This window comes from Macaca fascicularis, chromosome 10 (assembly GCF_037993035.2).
Source record: "Macaca fascicularis isolate 582-1 chromosome 10, T2T-MFA8v1.1".
Classification (NCBI taxonomy): Eukaryota; Metazoa; Chordata; class Mammalia; order Primates; family Cercopithecidae; genus Macaca; species Macaca fascicularis.
In genome coordinates, this window is record NC_088384.1 from 6,293,940 (window position 1) to 6,313,187 (window position 19,248).

The 19,248-nt window shown below is 52.8% G+C and overlaps 1 protein-coding gene across 1 annotated transcript; it reads right to left on the minus strand.

Moving 5' to 3' along the window:
* Positions 1-1,200: 1,200 nt before the first annotated feature.
* Positions 1,201-15,130, minus strand: UPK3A (uroplakin 3A). Its single transcript, XM_045363459.3, has 6 exons — positions 15,013-15,130; positions 13,969-14,124; positions 12,558-12,837; positions 9,627-9,709; positions 3,756-3,888; positions 1,201-1,515 (listed from the first exon to the last, which is right to left on the minus strand). The coding sequence occupies exons 1-6, from the start codon at positions 15,062-15,064 to the stop codon at positions 1,356-1,358; spliced, it is 864 nt and encodes a 287-aa protein (XP_045219394.2). The 5' UTR covers positions 15,065-15,130; the 3' UTR covers positions 1,201-1,355.
* Between the last annotated feature and the right edge of the window lie 4,118 nt (positions 15,131-19,248).

The following is a 19,248-nucleotide window of genomic DNA, read 5'->3' on the forward strand; positions in this document are numbered from 1 at the left end:
TTCCCGCCTCCAGATCCCATCACAGCAAGTGTTAGGATTTCAACCCATGAATGTCGAGCGACACAAACATTCATTGCTTAACAGTGGCCCTGGGTAAAGTATCTGGTCCACCTGGGGCACCTGCCAGCCTGCCTGGGCTGTCGTATTTGCAGCGCTTGGATGGCATCCACACTGTAACCAACCCTGCTCTGACAAACCACATCTTCCTTCAGCAACAGGAAGACGGACCGTGATTTTGTCTTGCACACTCAATGGGGAAGCAGTCTTCCTGCCTGGCTCGAAGAGAGAGCTGAAGCTTTTGAATGGAGACCCTAGACTGGGACAGCCCTTTCACCCCCCAGGCTGACCCGGTGCCCCTCCCAGGCATCCGGCAGCCTCGGCCCATCGGGGTGCTTCTGTGGCTGTGCCTCATTCACCATCCTCCGGTCTTCCTGCTGGAGTGGGAGTGCACTGAGGCCTGGGGAAGGGGGGCTGGGCAGCTCTTCCCTTTTGCTAGTCAGGCGTGCATGGCCTCGGAATTTCACCATTTCCACCAGCCCATGTTATAGATGAGAAGACCGAGACTAGAGGCTTCAGGGGTAAGGGAGGGTCAACCAACTTGGTTTTTTGTTTGTTTTTTGAGGCAGAGTTTTGTTCTTGTTGCCCAGGCTGGAGTGCAATGGCACGATCTCGGCTCACTGCAACCTCTGCCTCCCAGGTTCAAGAGATTCTCCTGCCTCAGTCTCCTGAGTAGCTGGGATTACAGGCATGCGCCACCACACCTAGCTAATTTTGTATTTTTTAGTAGAGACAGGGTTTCATCATGTTGGTCAGGCTGGTCTTGTACTCCTGACCTCAGGTGATCCACCCACCTCAGACTCCCAAAGTACGGGTATTATAGGCATGAGCCACTGCACCCAGCCTGTCTGTTTTTTGAGACAGTATCTTGCTGTGTTGCCCAGGCTGGAGTGCAATGGCATGATCATAGCTCATTGCAGCCCTGCCCTCCTGGCCTCAAGTGATCCTCCCACTTCAGCCTCCTGAGTCCCTGGGACTACAGGCATGTGCCACTGCCTGGCAACTCACATGCCGTAGCCTTGACTGAAAATTAGTCCCCTGCTCCCACCCACCCTGTAGAGAAACAATCCAAGCCCTCAGTTTGACATTGACTCATTCATTCATACACCTTCTCACTCATTCTTCTGTAAGTAGTTACTGAACTAGAAATCATCGGAAGATTTTATTAAGGGTTTTCCTGCAGTTGGAGGGACAAGCCCTGTTTCACCTTCCCTGAAGTCAGGGTGTGACAACCACCGCTGCAGGGACTGGGGCAAGGCCAGAGAGGAGGATGCTGCTGCCCAGGGGTGGCGCTGGGCTCAGTCCTGGAGCTTGCTGGAATATGGCTCAGTCCTGTCCAGCGGCGGCCCCCGGTTCACGGACGTGTAGGAAGACTCTGAGTCCCCCAGTGACTTGGGAACAGCCTCCTGAGTGATCTGGGAGTCGTGAGTCATTTCCCCGTCAGAACTCCCCGTGTCCCTGTCCAAGGGGATGGAGAGACCCAGGATTAGGGGAGCAGAGCAAACCCAAACTCCTTTAGCTGCTTGAGGACCTTCATAGTCAGACATCGCTTTCACAGATGTTGTCTTCGTAGACATGAACTCAATCTACCCGTCTTTCTGGAGCACTGACCCTGTGCCAGGCACTGGGAATAAGGAAGAGGTCCACCTTTTGGAACGATGTGAACAACGCATAGGTCTTACTGGAAGCTGGACAATTTGAGGCCATTGTCCCATGTTCCCAAAGAGCTAAGGTTGCAGGGGGAGACTGACTGCAACAATGACCACGCAGCATGGACGAGCGCAGGGGGGAGCTGCAGGAAGGCTTCCTGGAGGAGGCGGCAGCTCATGTGGCCCTAACGAAGGAGTGTGGGCTGGGCACAGTGGCTCACATCTGTAATCCCAGCACTTTGGGAGGCTGAGGCAGGTGGATTGCCTGAGGTCAGGAGTTCGATACCAGCCTGGCCAACATGGTGAAATCCTGTCTCTACTAAAAATACAAAAAAAAATAGCTGGGCATGGTGGTGCATGCCTGTAATCCCAGCTACTCAGGAGGCTGAGGCAAGAGGATCGCTTGAACCTGGGAGGCGGAGGTTGCAGTGAGCCGAGATAGCACCATTGCACTCCAGCTTGGGCAACAAGCGCAAAACTCTGTCTCAAAAAAAAAAAAAAAAAAGAGGAGTGTTAGGGTAGAGAAAGGCATTCAGGTGTGGGGTCAGCACATGGCAGGCAGGTGTGAAGCATGAAGGGCTGAGGAGTATCTGGAGCAATAGTGCAGATCAGAGTTGGTGCAGCTGGAGCCGGAACAGAGTGGGGGTAGCAGGAGGGATACATGGAAAAGCTGGGCTAAATTCAGATAACGGGCTCTTCAGTGTCAGATTAGGGTACTGCCCAAAAGGAAGGAGGGACATTGCCATGTTCTGACTGCTCCCAGGTGCAGCCAGGCACAGTTTCTGGGAGGCTGATATCATCTATTGTTTTTATTAACTTAAACGTCAGAGTCATTCGTCATTAAATGTCAAAGGTGACACAGCCTGCGACCAGAACCCAGAGTTGAGGACCTAGAACCCGGGACTCGGGACTCCACTGACACCTCTGATTTGTGTCGGCTTTGGATGAGGACTCCAGGTCTCCCGGGGAGTGTACCAGGGTTAGCAGGGTTGTGGGTGGGGAAGACAGGGAAGCCCACAGTCCACCAACCTGATTTGCAAGTTCTCAGCCTCCTCCCTCATTCGATCTCCACCCACACCCACCCCACCTATCTTTTCCTGCCTGGCTGGTTTCCATGGATCCACTTAATTATACTTACTCCAAGAAACTTTTCTATCTGCTCCACCCCTACCCACACTGGGACCTCTCTGGGTCTTCAAAGTCCCCTGGGCCTCCCTGCCTCTCACTGAGAAGGACTCTGCCAATGAGAGTTTGCTCACACTGACCCTTCCTGCAGGAAGGCCACCCTGATGCTCCAGGCAGCACCCGCCCTGCCCTCCTCTGGATTCCTACGGTACCTTGGTTTGTCTGCTGCCTGGTCTTCCCAGGGGTTAGTGGATTGTGGGCTCACCTGCCTTCCCCACCCACAGCCCTGCTAACTCTGGTACACCACTCTCATCCAAAGCCGACACAAATCAGAGGTGTCAGTGGAGTCCCGAGTCCCAGGTTCTAGGACCCCAACTCTGGGTTCTGGTCCGCAGGCTGTGTCGCCTTGGGCCACTCTGACCCCCTCTGGGCCTCAGTTTCCCCCTCTGTACTACAAGTGGGTGTATTATAATGACAATGAAAGGAAATACTTGTTGAGTTCCCAGGCGCTGCTCTAGAAACTTTATAGAGATTATTCCACTCAACCTTCACAACTCCGTGAGATGACTAATATTTATTATTTCCATTTTCCAGATGGGGAAACTGAAGAATAGAAGGACAGTAAGCCATATCTAAGGTTGCATAACTCTGAGTGTCAGAGCTAAGATCTGAATTGGCCGTCTGCCCAAAAGCCCAGGTGCTGAGCCCCACCCTTCCCAGCTAAGCAACTTGACTTCGATGGTCCTCCTGCTTTGAAATCCCAGGACTCTGCTCCCTCTTCACCAGACCCCACCCACAGGGCAGAGGGTAGCTTCCTTGCCTTCCGGGCTGTCCCCTGCCTTGGAGGACCCTGCTGCTGAGTCCCTGCAAGCCGAATGTGTCTGGCGTGTCCCTGGAGTCCAGCCCTCCCAGCTGGGTACTTACACGAGGCTGAGGACAATGGCACCAGCAAAACCCACAAGTAGAAAGAAGGGCAGGGAGCCCAGGATGGAAGTGATCACAATCATGCCTCCGCTCCGCCGGCCTGGCCACGTGTCGATCGCCGAGTATGGGGTGACTGTGGTGGGATGCAGCCTGATTACTCCCCAGACACAGCGCCACCCTCAGCCTTCTCCCAGGAGGTGGCAGGTGTCTCCCCCGCCCTGGCTGCCGGGGATCCACGGATCACCCTGGGACCCAGTGCAGCAACTTCTCTCAGGTTTTAGGCACAATTACCTTGTTTTCCGCACATTCCACTTCCCAACTTTCTTTTGTGTGTTTCTGGCCACTTCCTCTTTTTTTTTTTTTTTTTTTTTTTTTGAGACGGAGTCTCGCTCTGTAGCCCAGGCTGGAGTGCAGTGGCCGGATCTCAGCTCACTGCAAGCTCCGCCTCCCGGGTTCACGCCATTCTCCTGCCTCAGCCTCCCGAGTAGCTGGGACTACAGGCGCTGCCACCTTGCCCGGCTAGTTTTTTGTATTTTTTAGTAGAGACGGGGTTTCACTGTGTTAGCCAGGATGATCTCGATCTCCTGACCTCGTGATCCACCCATCTCGGCCTCCCAAAGTGCTGGGATTACAGGCTTGAGCCACCGCGCCCGGCCGACTTCCTCTTTTAACTCCTCTTCTTTTTTTTTTTTTTTTTTTTTGCATTATTTTAGGTTATTGTTTTTGAGACAGAGTCTTGCTCTGTCACCCAGGCATGAGTGCAGTGGTGCCATCCTGGCTCACTGCAGCCTCAAACTCCCAGGCTCAAGCAATCCTCCCACCCCAGCCTCCCAAGTAGCTGGGACTACAGGTGCACGCCACCACACCCATCTAATTTGTTGTACTTTTTTTTTTGTAGAGATGGGTTTCACCATGTTGCCCAGTTTGGTCTTGAACTCTTGGGCTCAAGCAATCCTCCCGCTTTAGCCTCCCAATGTGTTGGGATTACAGGTGTGAGCCACCAGAGCGCCCGGGCTTTGCATAATTTTAAATCATAAACTGACTCAAGTCTTCTAGTGAGATGGATGACATATGGATTATAAACAAAGATGAGGCAAAGGGCCCTGGTCTGATGGGGCCAGGTGGACGGTGGCTGTCACTCTTCTGGGGCTGGCATCGCCCTTTGGAACGATGTGAACAGATGATGTATAGGTCCTACTGCAGCCAGCCACTTGCAGCTACTGTTCCAGGTAGGTTCCCTGGAGACCCCACCCTGGAGATCACTCACTGCGCTCAGGGAGCCTGAGTCCCCAGCCAAGAACATGCAGAATCCAGGCTCAAGACGGGCCCGCCTGGTCCTGAAGTGTATGCTGTCCCCCAGACGGGCCCCGCGGTCCTCCCCCAAGAGAACTGGGCCTTGTGCTTCTGCCTGCGGAAGGAACCCTGCCGTGGAGGCCCTTCAATAATTCTTCTCCCCTCTTCTCAGATGAGGAAACCGAGGTCCATAATGGCTCACACAGCAGTGAGGGGCAGAGGCTGGTCTTGGGCTCAGGACTCTTAGTCCCAAGGGTTCCAAGGCTGTTTCAGTGAAATCACACTGAGTAGGAATGCCACAGGAGGGGCGGGCAGGAGTGAAGATGGGAGGAGTCACCCCAGCCACACACACTGCCGCCCTCACACACCACACACCACACACCACACACACCAACTCACACACACTGCCACACTCACACACCACACACACCAACTCACACACACACCACACACCACACACACCAACTCACACACACTGCCACACTCACACACCACACACACCAACTCACACACACCACACACCACACACCACACATACCAACTCACACACACACCACACACCACACATACCAACTCACACACACCACACACCACACATACCAACTCACACACACACCACACACCACACATACCAACTCACACACACCACACACCACACATACCAACTCACACACACCACACACCACACACCACACATACCAACTCACACACACACCACACACCACACATACCAACTCACACACACTGCCACACTCACACACCACACACCACACACACCAACTCACACACACACCACACACCACACATACCAACTCGCACACACCACACACCACACATACCAACTCACACACACACCACACACCACACACACCAACTCACACACACACCACACACCACACACCACACATACCAACTCACACACACACCACACACCACACATACCAACTCACACACACCACACACCACACATACCAACTGACACACACACCACACACCACACACACACCACACACCACACACCACACACACCAACTCACACACCACACACCACACACCACACACCACACATACCAACTCACACACACACCACACACCACACATACCAACTCCCACACACCACACACCACACATACCAACTCACACACACACCACACACCACACACACCAACTCACACACACACCACACACCACACACCACACATACCAACTCACACACACACCACACACCACACATACCAACTCACACACACACCACACCACACATACCAACTCACACACACACCACACACCACACATACCAACTCACACACACGCCACACACCACACATACCAACTCACACACCATACACCACACATACCAACTCACACACACACAGTCACACTCATGCACCACACACCAACTCAAACCCACACACACACACAGCCACACTCTAACACACCACACAGCACACATACCAACTCACACACACTCTCACACTCACACACCACACAGCAACTCACACACACTCACACTCACACACTACACCACACACCACACACCAACTGAAACACACACACACTGCCACACTCTCACACCACACACACCACACACATAATACACACTCTCACATACACCACACACACACCACATGCACTGTCACACACCATATAGCACACACGTACCACACACCAACTCACGCACCACACACACCACACACCACACACCAATTCACACACACACCACATACCACACATACCACACACACCACATACCACACAGGCCAACTCACACACACTCACACACACCCCACACACCACACACACCATGTACCACGCATGACACACACCAAATCACACTCATGCACACTCTGGCACACACCATGTACCACACACCATGCACCACACACCACACACCACACATACTCACACGCACACACCACACACCACACACACCACACACCAGACACATACCACACACACCATACCACAGACACCAACTCACACCACACACCAACTCACACTCACACACCACATACCACACACACCATGTACCATGTACCACACACATTCCACACATCACACACATACCACACACACCACACACATCATACACACTCACATACACCACACATACCATACATGCTCACACTCCCACACTTTCACACTGACACATGCACTACAGACACCACACATATGCTCATACATACATACCACACACCACACACACACACCCCACCCACACATATACCACACGTATCACACACCACACACATTCTCAAACTCACACACCACACACTCTCCCATACATGCCACACCCCACAAACCCCACACACACATACACCACCCACACCAAACACTCTCACCACACCACACATACTCTCACACTAACCACACACACCCTCATATTCACACACATCCCCACCACACACCACATACACCACCCACACCACACACACACCCCACACCTACACTCACACACCACACCTACTCTCACACTAACCACACATACCACACACAGCCTCATATTCACACACACACCCCCACCACACACCACATATACCAGCAGTCCCCAACCTTTTTGGCACCAGGGATCGGTTTTAGGGAAGACAGGTTTTCTGCAGATGGGAGTGGGCTGGGGGTGGTTTCGGGATGATTCAAGCACATTCCATTTATTGTGCACTTTATTTCTATTATTATTACATTGCCATATATAATAAAATGATTGCACAACTCATCGTCATGTAGGATCAGTGGGAGCCCTGAGCTTGTTTTCCTGCAACTAGACAGTCCCATCCGGAGTGATGGGAGACAGTGACAGATCATCAGGCATTAGATTCTCATGAGCAGCATGCAACCTGATCCCTGGCATGCGCAGTTCACAACACGGTTCACACTCCTGTGACACTCTAATGCCACTGCTGACCTGACAGGAGGCGGAGCTCAGGCAGTAATGCGAGCCACAGGGAGCAGCTGCAAATGCAGATGCTCACCTCCTGCTGTGCGGCCCCATTACTAACAGACCAGGGACTGGTACCGGTCCGTGGCCCAGGGGTTGGGGACCCCTGGTATACGCCACACACTGTCACACTCACCCACACCACATTCCTCACATACTCTCCACACACCACATACCGCACACATTCTCACACTCACACACCACTCACAACACCGTAAACTACATGCACATTATACAGATACCACACACCACACACAACACAAACACACACACACACACACATACCACAACAGGCACAGGCACCCACATACACACACACAAGGCTTTCTACCACCCACTTGTGTGTGACCTCAGGCAACCTTTCGGAGCCCCCCACACCCCTGGGGGGTGCACACGGGCACGGCAGGAGGCTCTGCAGGTAAAATGCACAGCCCCCTGACACCCATCCTGCCAGACAGCCTCGTCTTAGGGGCTAAGGTGTGGCGGGAGGGGGTCTTAAGTTAGGGTATCATTCACTCAAAATTACCATCAGAGTCCCTGGCATGACCCCTGCCGTTCAGCAGACAAGACTCCGTATAAACTTCGGATCTCTGCGGAGCAAGGAACGGGGCAGGACCCTGGCGTTCCACCCCCAGGACAGCTGCCCAGGTGCTAAGGAGTAGGAGTGCAGGGAGGCGGACTCGTTCCTTGCTGCCTTCACTATCTTAGTTTTAGGCCTTGGAGCCATCTCACCTGGCCACTGGTGCTTGCTGCTATGAGGATTTAGCAAAGGGGCTGGCTAGGACCTAAATGCCGGGTCAGCTCTGCGAGCCTTTGAGGCCAACCCACTGCAAGGGCTGGAGAGATGGAGGGATGGGCCAGCTTTGATCCACTTACACCCATCCGCAGCCCAAATGCCACCAAGGCCTCCACCTTGATCTGTTCCCACACCTGGCCCTCAAGGATGGAAAGGAGGAAGGAGGAAGTTCCAAGTTTAACGACCCTTTTTTTTTTTTTTTTTGAGACAGAGACTAGCTCTGTCACCAGGCTGGAGTGCTGTGGCATGATCTTGGCTCATTGCAACCTCCAACTCCCTGGTTCAAGCAATTCTCCTGCCTCAGCCTCCCGAGTAGCTGGGATTATAGGCACGCACCACTACGCCCAGCTAATTTTTGTATTTTTTTTTTTTTTTTGAGATGGAGTCTCACTCTGTCGCCCAGGCTGGAATGCAGTGGCGCAATCTCGGCTCACTGCAAGCTCTGCCTCCCGGGTTCACGCTATTCTCCCACCTTAGCCTCCAGAGTAGCTGTCACGCTATTCTCCCACCTTAGCCTCCAGAGTAGCTGGAACTACAGGTGCCCCCACCACGCCCGGCTAATTATGTTTTTGTATTTTTAGTAGAGACGGGGTTTCGCCGGGTCAGCTAGGATGGTCTCGATCTCCTGACCTCGTGATCCACCTGCCTCAGCCTCCCAAAGGCTGGGATTACAGGTGTGAGCCACCACGCCTGGCCTGGATCAACGGCTTTGAGGAGCATTTTACTCATCACCGCCTGGCCTGGGAGGCTTTCACAGGAACAGATGAGCCTTGATTCTCACCGCCGTGCCTGGCCCTGCCTTCTCGGGTCCCCTTGAGCATCACCCCCACCACGGCCCACCACTTACGCTGGTTGGTGCGGATGGGGTCCGACCACAGGGTCTGGTCTTCCACCAAGCCTGTAGACATATTGACCAGGACATACTTGAACCTGGAAGGAGATGGAGCCAGGGTGACTTTTACGCTTCCTGTGAGCCCCAGCCACAGGGAGGCGGTGGGGAAACATAGGATGGCCTAGGGGTGGGAGACGGTGGGGGGTTCCTTCCAGGAGATGGAAATATAAACGGCTACTGAGTGGGCTCTGGGCAACAGGACAGTGCTGAGCTTGGCCAATAGGACCCCCTGTACCCTTCCCCAGCTTAGCTGCCACCTCCTCCATCCATGAAGCCTTCAGAGTAGGAAGCCGCTCTTCTAGGTGCTGCCTCTTAGAGCTCCCCTCCATTTCTTTTTTTTTTTTTTTGAGACGGAGTCTCGCTCTGTCTCCCAGGCTGGAGTGCAGTGGCCGGATCTCAGCTCACTGCAAGCTCCGCCTCCCAGGTTTACGCCATTCTCCTGCCTCAGCCTCCCGAGTAGCTGGGACTACAGGCGCCCGCCACCTCGCCCGGCTATTTTTTTGTATTTTTTAGTAGAGACGGGGTTTCACCGTGTTAGCCAGGATGGTCTTGATCTCCTGACCTCGTGATCCGCCCGTCTCGGCCTCCCAAAGTGCTGGGATTACAGGCTTGAGCCACCGCGCCCGGCCCCCTCCATTTCTTTCCTCCATGTAACACACGTGGTATAGTTGCTGAGCACTAATGCATCTATCTTCCTTGCATTTCTGCCTTCCACTACTCCAAGCCTACTCCTTGGCATCACAAAGAAAACTTAAAAAGAAAAAGGCTGAGGCTGGGTGTGGTGGCTTACACCTGTAATCCCAACACTTTGGGAGGCCAAGATGGGCACATCACCTGAGGTCAGGAGTTCGGGACCAGCCTGGCCAACATGGCAAAACCCCGTCTCTACTAAAAATACAAAAATTAGCTGGGCATGGTGACAGGCACCTATAATCCTAGCTACTCAGGAGGCTGAGGCGGGAGAATCACTTGAACCCAGGAGGCAGAGGTTGCAGTGAGCCAAGATCACACCACTGCACTCCAGCCTGGGTGACAGAGCAAGACTCTGTCTCAAAAAAATATAAATAAATAAAAAATAAAGCAAGAAAGAAAAAAGAAAAAAGCTGAGGCTGGATGCGGTGGCTCACACCTGTAATCCCAACACTTTAGGGGGCCAAGGCCACAGGATCCCTCAGAGACAGAGGGCGCAGGGAGATGAGATTGCATCACTACCCTCTAGCCTGGACACAGAATAAGACCCTGTCTCAAAAAAAAAAAAAAAAAAAAAAAGAAAGAAAAGAAAAGAAAAAGAAAAAGAAAAAACAAAACTGGAATAATATCCATCATAAACCCTGCTGCCCTTGTACAGGAGGTATATTTTAAGCGCAGAAACCCCACAACAAGTATTACTAATCACAGAAGAAGACTGGGCAATGCAGTACAAAATAGTCACAGCCTACTTAAGGTCTCATACACAGTCACTTTAAAATGATGGATGTTCTGATGACAAAGACATCTACAACCTGTAGCTTAACATGCAAATAAAAATTAAGATCCTTGAAGTCTCACCCAGGCCAGGTGCGAGGGCTCATGCCTGTAAGCCCAGCATTTTGGGAGGCCGAGGCGGGCGGATCACCTGAGGTTGGGAGTTCGAGACCAGCCTGACCAACACGGAGAAACCCTGTATTTACTAAAAGTACAAAAGTAGCCGGGCATGGTGGCGCATGCCTGTAATCCCAGCTACTTGGGAGACTGAGGCAGGAGAATCTCTTGAACCCAGGAGGCGGAGGTTGTGGTGAGCCAAGATTGCACCATTGCACTCCAGCCTGGGCAACAAGAGCGAAACTCCGTTGAGGCTGCGGATGGCAAGGCTTTGGTAGGGTTTCTGTTCACGCTGGGCCCCAGCTTTCCACTGGGCAACCTTCCCTCTCTGGCACAGTTTCCTTTCCTGTAAGACGAAGGGGTTTGGGTGGGTGACTTCCACACATGTAGATGGGCCAGGGCCAGATGCATAATTTGTGGGGCCCAGAGCAAAATGAAAATGTGGGCCCTTGTTCAACAATTAAGAATTTCGGCTGGGTGCGGTGGCTCAAGCCTGTAGTCCCAGCACTTTGGGAGGCCGAGACGGGCGGATCACGAGGTCAGGAGATCAAGACCATCCTGGCTAACACGGTGAAACCCCGTCTCTACTAAAAAAAAAAAAAAAAAAACAAAACTAGCCGGGCGAGGTGGCGGACGCCTGTAGTCCCAGCTACTCGGGAGGCTGAGGCAGGAGAATGGGGTAAACCCGGGAGGGTAAACCCGGGAGGTGGAGCTTGCACTGAGCTGAGATCCAGCCACTGCACTCCAGCCTGGGTGACAGAGGGAGACTCCGTCTCAAAAAAAAAAAAAAGAATTTCAAGATGGGCCGGGCGTGGTGGCTCATGTCCATAATCCCAGCACTATGGAGGAGGCCAAGGCAGGTGGATCATTTGAGGTCAGGGGTTCGAGACCAGCTTGACCAACATGGTGAAACCCCATCTGTACTAAAAACCCCAAAAATTAGCTGGGCGTGCTGGTATGCACCTGTAATCTCAGCTACTCGGGAGGCTGAGGCAGGAGAATCATGTGAACCTGGGAGGTGGAGGTTGTAGCAAGCTGAGATCGTGCCACTGTACTCCAGCCTGGGAGATGGCAAAACTCCGTCTCAAAAAAAAAAAAAAAAAAAGAATTCCAAGATGGTAGTTGCAGAACATCAATCCAAGAGGGGCCCCTTCTGAACTTGAAGCTCAGCGCAGCCTGCCTGGAACCTGGGATGCACTCAGCATATGAGCTCTCGAGAAATGTGGCTGCTCCTGCTTTGCCCCTGCTCTCCCTTGTCAGGACTGGGGAACTGCCGCTTTCCTGTAGCAGTTTGTTTACACCCACCTGTACTCCGTGGCTGCCGACAGGGGTGGGTTACAGAGGCCCTGGAAGTTGGGGTCCCACAGGCAGGTCCTGTTGGCGCCCACCCTGACCAGGTATGCATTCAGGATCTGTGAGGCCTGGGACACATCCCCAACGGCATCCAGCCTTGGCAGGTCACTGCAGGGGATCAGGTCAAAGGCCATGGCTTTGTAGGGACCTGTCCTCCCACCCTCTGTTTGTAGGAACGTTGAGCCCAGTGGGGTCTTGGCGCTGTCTTGCACTGAGGCATTCCTGGAGCCAGCTGCAGAGGCAGTGCAGGAAGTGAGGCTCCTGGCCACTCCGGCTCAGCGGCACTCACTCAGTTATTCATCAAAAGCCCTGATCATCCTTTCTGCCCCAGCCCTGTGCTGGGCACTGGGGTCACAGGCATGGGGCTAGCTTAGTCTCTGCCCTCCCAGTGCAATGTGGGAGACGGGCAAGGATCACCTCCCTGCTTTGGGCACTGTGTCTGACTCTCGCCTTATCTTGTGACATTCCTGCAACCCCCCATTCCCAACAGACCTTTGTCACTTCATTGCTGAAAGCCCTGGATTTTCTCTTGTGTAAAATGGGAAAGGAGGGTCATATGACCAAGGGAAATAAAGTGGAGGCAGGTCCCAGGTCTCCTCCTTACTAGATGGGTGACTTTGGCCAACTTACTCTACCTCTCCAGACCCTAGTCTTCTATGAAATGGGAGAGAAATTCCTCACAGTGCCCAGAGATCAGGCACTTTAGTTTATAGTCAGTAAACACGTGCTGAAAGAAGAAAATGATGGCCCTGAACGAGCTGTTGTAAATGACTGGCAGCTAGAAATGCAAGAGTTGATGTTGGCTTGTCTCAGAAGCTCAGGATCCCCTCCAGGGAAGGGATCAGGGCTGGGCCAGAGCAGCAGGTCCAAATCCATGGTTTTGCCTCAAAAACACCAATCTCGAGCCGCCTTGCGAAGCCTCAGGAAGGACCTTGGGCTTGGGGACTAGAGAGATCAGGATTCACTCTCCAGCTCTGGGAGCTCCAGGCGGCTTATTCCACCTCTCTGAGCCTTGATTCCGTGCTCTGTAATGGGGATTGGTAATAGCTGCCTTACAAGCTGGTTGTAGATATTAGCTCTACAGTGTGCAAAGTGCCCGGTATGGTGTAGGTCCTCAGTGATTGCTGGTATTATTACTTCCCTCACTAACTGGATGTCCCTGCAGGGCAAGGACAGGTCTGTGACTGCAGCACCCAGCCAAGGGCTGGCCCAGAGTGGAAGCCAGGGCATGCTAATAAAGAGCATGGGTAGTTTAATGAAACGACTATAGGCGTGGAGGGTTCCTCTACCTGCCTCCTTCCCTCCTCCCTGCAGACAGGTCAAAGCCCCTTTTGGAGTAGCCAGAGGGAAGCAGGACCCTTACCTGAGTCAACCAGGACGTACAGGTAGACCTGGTGGGTGCCACTGAGGGCCTCTGAGCTGTCAAACATGCAGAGAGGCTTTTCCAAGGCCACAGTGGTAAGTGTGGGGTTGTTGGTGGCGAAGGTCACACTGGCCAGTTGGGGCTGCAGGTTCACAGCTGGAGGAGGCAGTGAGGATGGGAACTCACCCCCGGCAGAACTGTCCACACCCACTCTGCTTGCAGTTACTGACCACCTGCCGTGTGCCAGGCCCTGGGCTTCACCCACCCCTGGGCCACCGCATAACCTGTCTCAGACACTGCCCCCTGCCCAGTCATCCTGCTCAGAAATGGGGCAGTGGGGCCAAACTGCTGCCTTCTCTCCCTGCTGCAGACACTCAGTTGCCAAGAACTCCATTGCCCCTCCGAAGCATCTCTCCGCCCCATGGGTCCAGCCCTCCTCCATCCCAACTTCCTCACCTGGACCCTAGTAACACCTTCCCCACCACATGCAAATCTGGCTGTCTCGTTCTCCTGCTATGGCCCTTCCATGGTCCCCCAGTGCCCCCTGACGAAGTCCAGCCTCTCTGGAAAGGCAGGGAGGTCCTGAAGTTCTGGGCTTTGCTTTTCTGGGTCTCCAGCCTCACCCCTTCCTCCACAGGCTCCCCTTATCCCACACTCCAGCCGGTCCCAAGGACTGGCAATTCCCAGGACAGCCAAATGCTGTCTCCCACCTCCATGACCTTGCCCATGTGCTTTCCTCGGCGGAAATATCTCTCTATCTGCCCCCATCCAGGCGTCACCATGGGTCCGGGGCTAGTCCCTTCTCTGCCCTCCCGCAGCCCCCCTGCATGTTGCTCTCTTGCAACACACATCGCAGGGCTGCAGCCATCCGTGAGCCCTCGGATTCCCACCAGAGGACGCACGTAAAAGTTGGCTAGCACTATTATTCATAATAGTAGTATCTGGGTCCCCAGCGCCAGGAATCAGGGTCCAGGCGGCGGGTGCCCCAGGACACAGTTGCCCCCTTTCTCTGAGCTCAGCCTCCTCCTGCCCTTCCCTGCCTACCCGAGCCGAACCGCAGGCAGCCAAGGGCCAGCAGGGCCCAGAGCGGAGGCATCGCCCGGGAGGAGCCGCCAGAGCGCGGGGCTGGAGGTCCAGCGGGCGGGCGCGGACACCTGACCTCTCCCTGCCAGCGCACCTGGCAGCCCTGGGCCCTCGGCGCGCCCCGCCCCCGCCCGGGCCGGCCAATCCGCGGCCTCCTTGCGGGCTACTTACATACTGCCCTGCCCGGGGCTTCCCCGACTCGTGCGCGGTGCCCCAGGGCGCAATCCCACCAGGCAGGACATTCCCGAGCCTGCATCAAAGCGCCTACTGTGTACCCAGGCCAGGGCAGCCCTTCCACAGCGTCTCTCACCAATGAGACCTTGGGGGTAAGTTACTCTCACTTGGAGTTTCAGTTTCCATACTGTAAAATGACGCTAATTCCTACAACTATTTACGGAGGCTCTATTTCATGTCAAACACTCACTGGGCTCTTGTGAAACAAAATGGGTTGACCAGTAAAGGTGATATCCTGGAAAACGAAGTCCAGGCCTGGGAGCTGTCCAGAGACCCGGGTATGACCCCTTCGGTTCACAGGCACAAGCCAAGGCCCAGGAGGCCGGGGGGGGGGGGGGGGGGGGGGGGCGGGGGGGGCGGGGAGGTGGAGGGTGCAGGGGAGGTATTGGAGCGTGGTCAGGGGCACGGGGACAGGGACTCACCCCCTGGCCGCTCTTGGACTCCTGGAAACCCCGAGGCTGGTGGAACCTAGGAGTCCTGCGCTCAGCCCGGGGCTGCCTCCAAAGGGATGGAGCGCTGTGTTAATGCCTACCTCTTAAAGGGGTGTTTGAAAATTGTGACGGACGCCTCACCTGGGCTGCGTGGTTCCTTCCATCACAAGAACCTGTGCACATCTCTGGATGCACCTTAAATCAATGTTACATTTAAGAAATAAAAACAAGTCAACAAGGATAAGAGGAAAAAACAACAGAAGCGGGGCAAGGAGGTTCATGCCTGTAATCCTAGCACGTTGATAGGCCGAGGCGGGTGGATCACGAGGTCAGGAGATCGAGACCATCCTGGCTAACATGGTGAAACCCCGTCTCCATTAAAAATACAAAAAATTAGCTGGGCGTGGTGGCGGGCACCTGTAGTCCCAGCCACTCCGGAGGCTGAGGCAGGAGAATGGCGTGAACCCGGGGGCGGAGCTTGCAGTGAGCCGAGATCGCGCCACTGCAATCCGGCCTGGGAGAAAGAGCGAGACTCCGTCTCAAAAAGAAAAAAAAAAAAGAAAAAAAGAAATAAAAGTAAGTCAACAAGGATAGGAGAAAAACCAACAGAAGCAGGGTAAGGACGCTCAGGCCTGTAATCCCAACATTTTGGGAGGTCAAGGTGGGAGGATCCCTTGAGGTCAGGAGCTAGAGACCATCCTGGGCAACATAGTGAGACCCAATGTCTACCAAAAAAAAAAAAAATTAGCTCAGCCTAGTGGGCCTGCGTGTAGTCCCAGGATTGCTTGAGCCCAGGAGGTCGAGGCTACAGTGAACTATGATCATGCCACTTTGAGCTGTGATTAAAGCTGTGATAACAGAGCCAGACCCTGTCTCTTAGAAAAAGGATAAAGAAAATCAACAGAAACTAATTAATCTCTGTATGATGTTGATGACTTAACCCCACTTGCAAAAAAGAATAAAACGATCTGAGTAACTACGGAGCTGGGTTATGCAGCGGTACCTCCTTAGTGGAGTACACTGTAACAACTGTGACAGAACCCCAAACCTCACTAGTGAGTTTGTTATTGGCTGTGGGGAGGGTGGAGCCATTCTGAAATAACTTTGGGTTATCCTAGGATTGGTGGTACCAGCACCCATATTCTCACTGTAGGATGAGGGAGATTTGGAATTTGGAATGGAGGAAGCACATGGGGTCAGTGTGTCCCCTTACTGAGGACGTTCCATTTCATCATTTGGTAGAGTTGGCATCTCTGGATTAATGTATGTCTTGTTCCCTAAAAATCTTTTTTTTTTTTTTTTTGAGACGAAATCTCGCTCTGTCACCCAGGATGGAGTGCAGTGGCGCGATCTCGGCTCACTGCAAGCTCCACCTCCCGCGTTCAAGCCATTCTCCTGCCTCAGCCTCTCAAGTAGCTGGGACTACAGGCACTGGCTACCACACCCGGCTGACTTTTTGTATTTTTTTAGTAGAGACAGGGTTTCACCGTGTTAGCCAGGATGGTCTCGATTTCCTGAGCTGGTGATCCGCCCGCCTCGGTCTCCCAAAGTGCTGGAATTACAGGCGTGAGCCACCGCATCTGGCCCTTGTTCCCTAAAAATCTTTCCCCAGCCGGACATGGTGGCTCACGCTTGTAATCTAAGCACTTTGGGAGGCTGAGGTGTGCAGATCACGCGGTCAGGAGTTCGAAACCAGCCTGGCCAACATAGTGAAACCACTTCTCTACTTAAAAAAAAAAAAAATCCAGCCGGGTGTGGTGGCGGGCACTTGTAGTCCCAGCTATTTGGACATCCATGTCCTGCCTAAAAGGTTTAACTTGAATCTCATCAATAGGAAACCATCAGATAGTTCTCAGCCTTTTGTTTTGCTTTGCTTCTGTCTTTCATGATGTGGACATTTGCAAAGCATCCAGGCCAGCTGGTTTGCAGAAAGTCCCTCCATATGGATCTGTCTGATGGTTTCCTATTGATGAGATTCAAGTTAAACCTTCTGGGCAGGACATGGTCTCGATGGTGAGTTTTAATCAGTGCTACTTGGGAGACTGAGGCAGGGGAATCGCTTGAACCCAGGAGGTGGAAGTTGCAGTGAGTTGAGATCGTGCCACGCCACTGTACTCCAGCCTGGGTGACAGAGTGAGACTCCGTCTCAAAAAAAAAAAAAAAAAAAGCAAGCTGAATGTATGACTTCCATTATTTATTTTGTGCTCAAATATTCCCAGGCCTGGCTGTTGGCAGCTCCTTCCAGCAGCTCTGTGCTAGCTGCTTTCATGCTCCCACCATTCTTTGAGCACCTCTTTACTTTCTGGCACAATAAAATGTCCCGGGCTCCTCTTGACGTTCCCTGTCCCAGCTCTGGAGTCAGCCATCTCTCCAACGGGCACTGGTGCCTTTCACTGGGGACTGGAGTTCAGAATCTAACAGTGGCAAGGTGCTTCTTGCAACTGAGTATTACTGCTTCTAGGTCTGTCTCAGTGGACCTAGGGGTTTTTTTTTTCTTTTTCTTCTTTCTTCTCTTTCTTTCTCTTTTTTTTTCTTTCTCTTTTTTCTTTCTTTGCCCTTCCTTCCTTTTTTTTTTTTTTTTTTTTTTTTGAGACAGTTTTGCTCTATTGCTCTATTGCCCAGGCTGGAGTATAATGAGGTGATCTCAGCACACTGCAGCCTCCACCTCCTGGGTTCAAGAGATTCTCCTGCCTCAGCCACCCACCTGAGTAACTGGAACTACAGGTGCATGCCACCATGCCCGGCTAATTTTTTTGTATTTTTAGTAGTGACAGGTTTTTGCCCTGTGGCCAGGCTGGTCTTGAACTCCTGATCTCAAGTGATCCACCTGCCTCAGCCTCCCAAAGTGCTGGGATTACAGGCGTGAGCTACTGTGCCTGGCCAGCCTTTTTCTTTTCTTTCTTTTTTTTTTTTTTACTTAAAAATCTTTTCAGTAATTCATTTTTTTCCATAACTAATTACAAATAACAAAACACCAGCATTTTCCTTCCTCCATTCCAAATCTCCCTCATCCTACAGTGAGAATCTGGGTGCTAGTACCACCAATCCTAGGATAACCCAAAGTTGCTTCAGAATGGCTCCGCCCTCTCCACCACCAATAACAAACTCACTAGTGAGGTTTAGGGTTCTGTCACAGGCCTCCCAGTTCTTAGAATGTACTCCACTAAGGAGGTGCCGCTGGATAACCCAGCTCCGTAGTTACTCAGACCGTTTTATTCTTTTTTGCAAGTAGGGTTAAGTCATCAACGTCATACAGAGATTAATTAGTTTCTGTTGATTTTCTTTATCCTTTTTCTAAGAGACAGGGTCTGGCTCTGTTATCACAGCTTTAATCACAGCTCAAAGTGGCATGATCATAGTTCACTGTAGCCTCGACCTCCTGGGCTCAAGCAATCCTGGGACTACAGGCATGCCCCACTAGGCTGAGCTAAGTTTTTGTTTGTTTGTTTTTTGGGTTTTTTTTGAGACAGATTCTCGCTCTGTCCCTCAGGCTGGAGTGCAGTGGCGCAATCTCGGCTCACTGGGGTTTCAC

Coding starts and splice junctions, on each gene's coding strand:
- UPK3A (XM_045363459.3), bottom strand. CDS start 15,064: ATGCCTCCGCTCTGGGCCCTGCTGGCCCTTGGCTGCCTGCGGTTCGGC. Junction 9,710..12,557: donor TCGGCAGCCACGGAGTACAG/GTGGGTGTAAAC, acceptor ATCTCCTTCCAG/GTTCAAGTATGTCCTGGTCA. Junction 3,889..9,626: donor CCCCATCCGCACCAACCAGC/GTAAGTGGTGGG, acceptor ATCCCACCACAG/TCACCCCATACTCGGCGATC.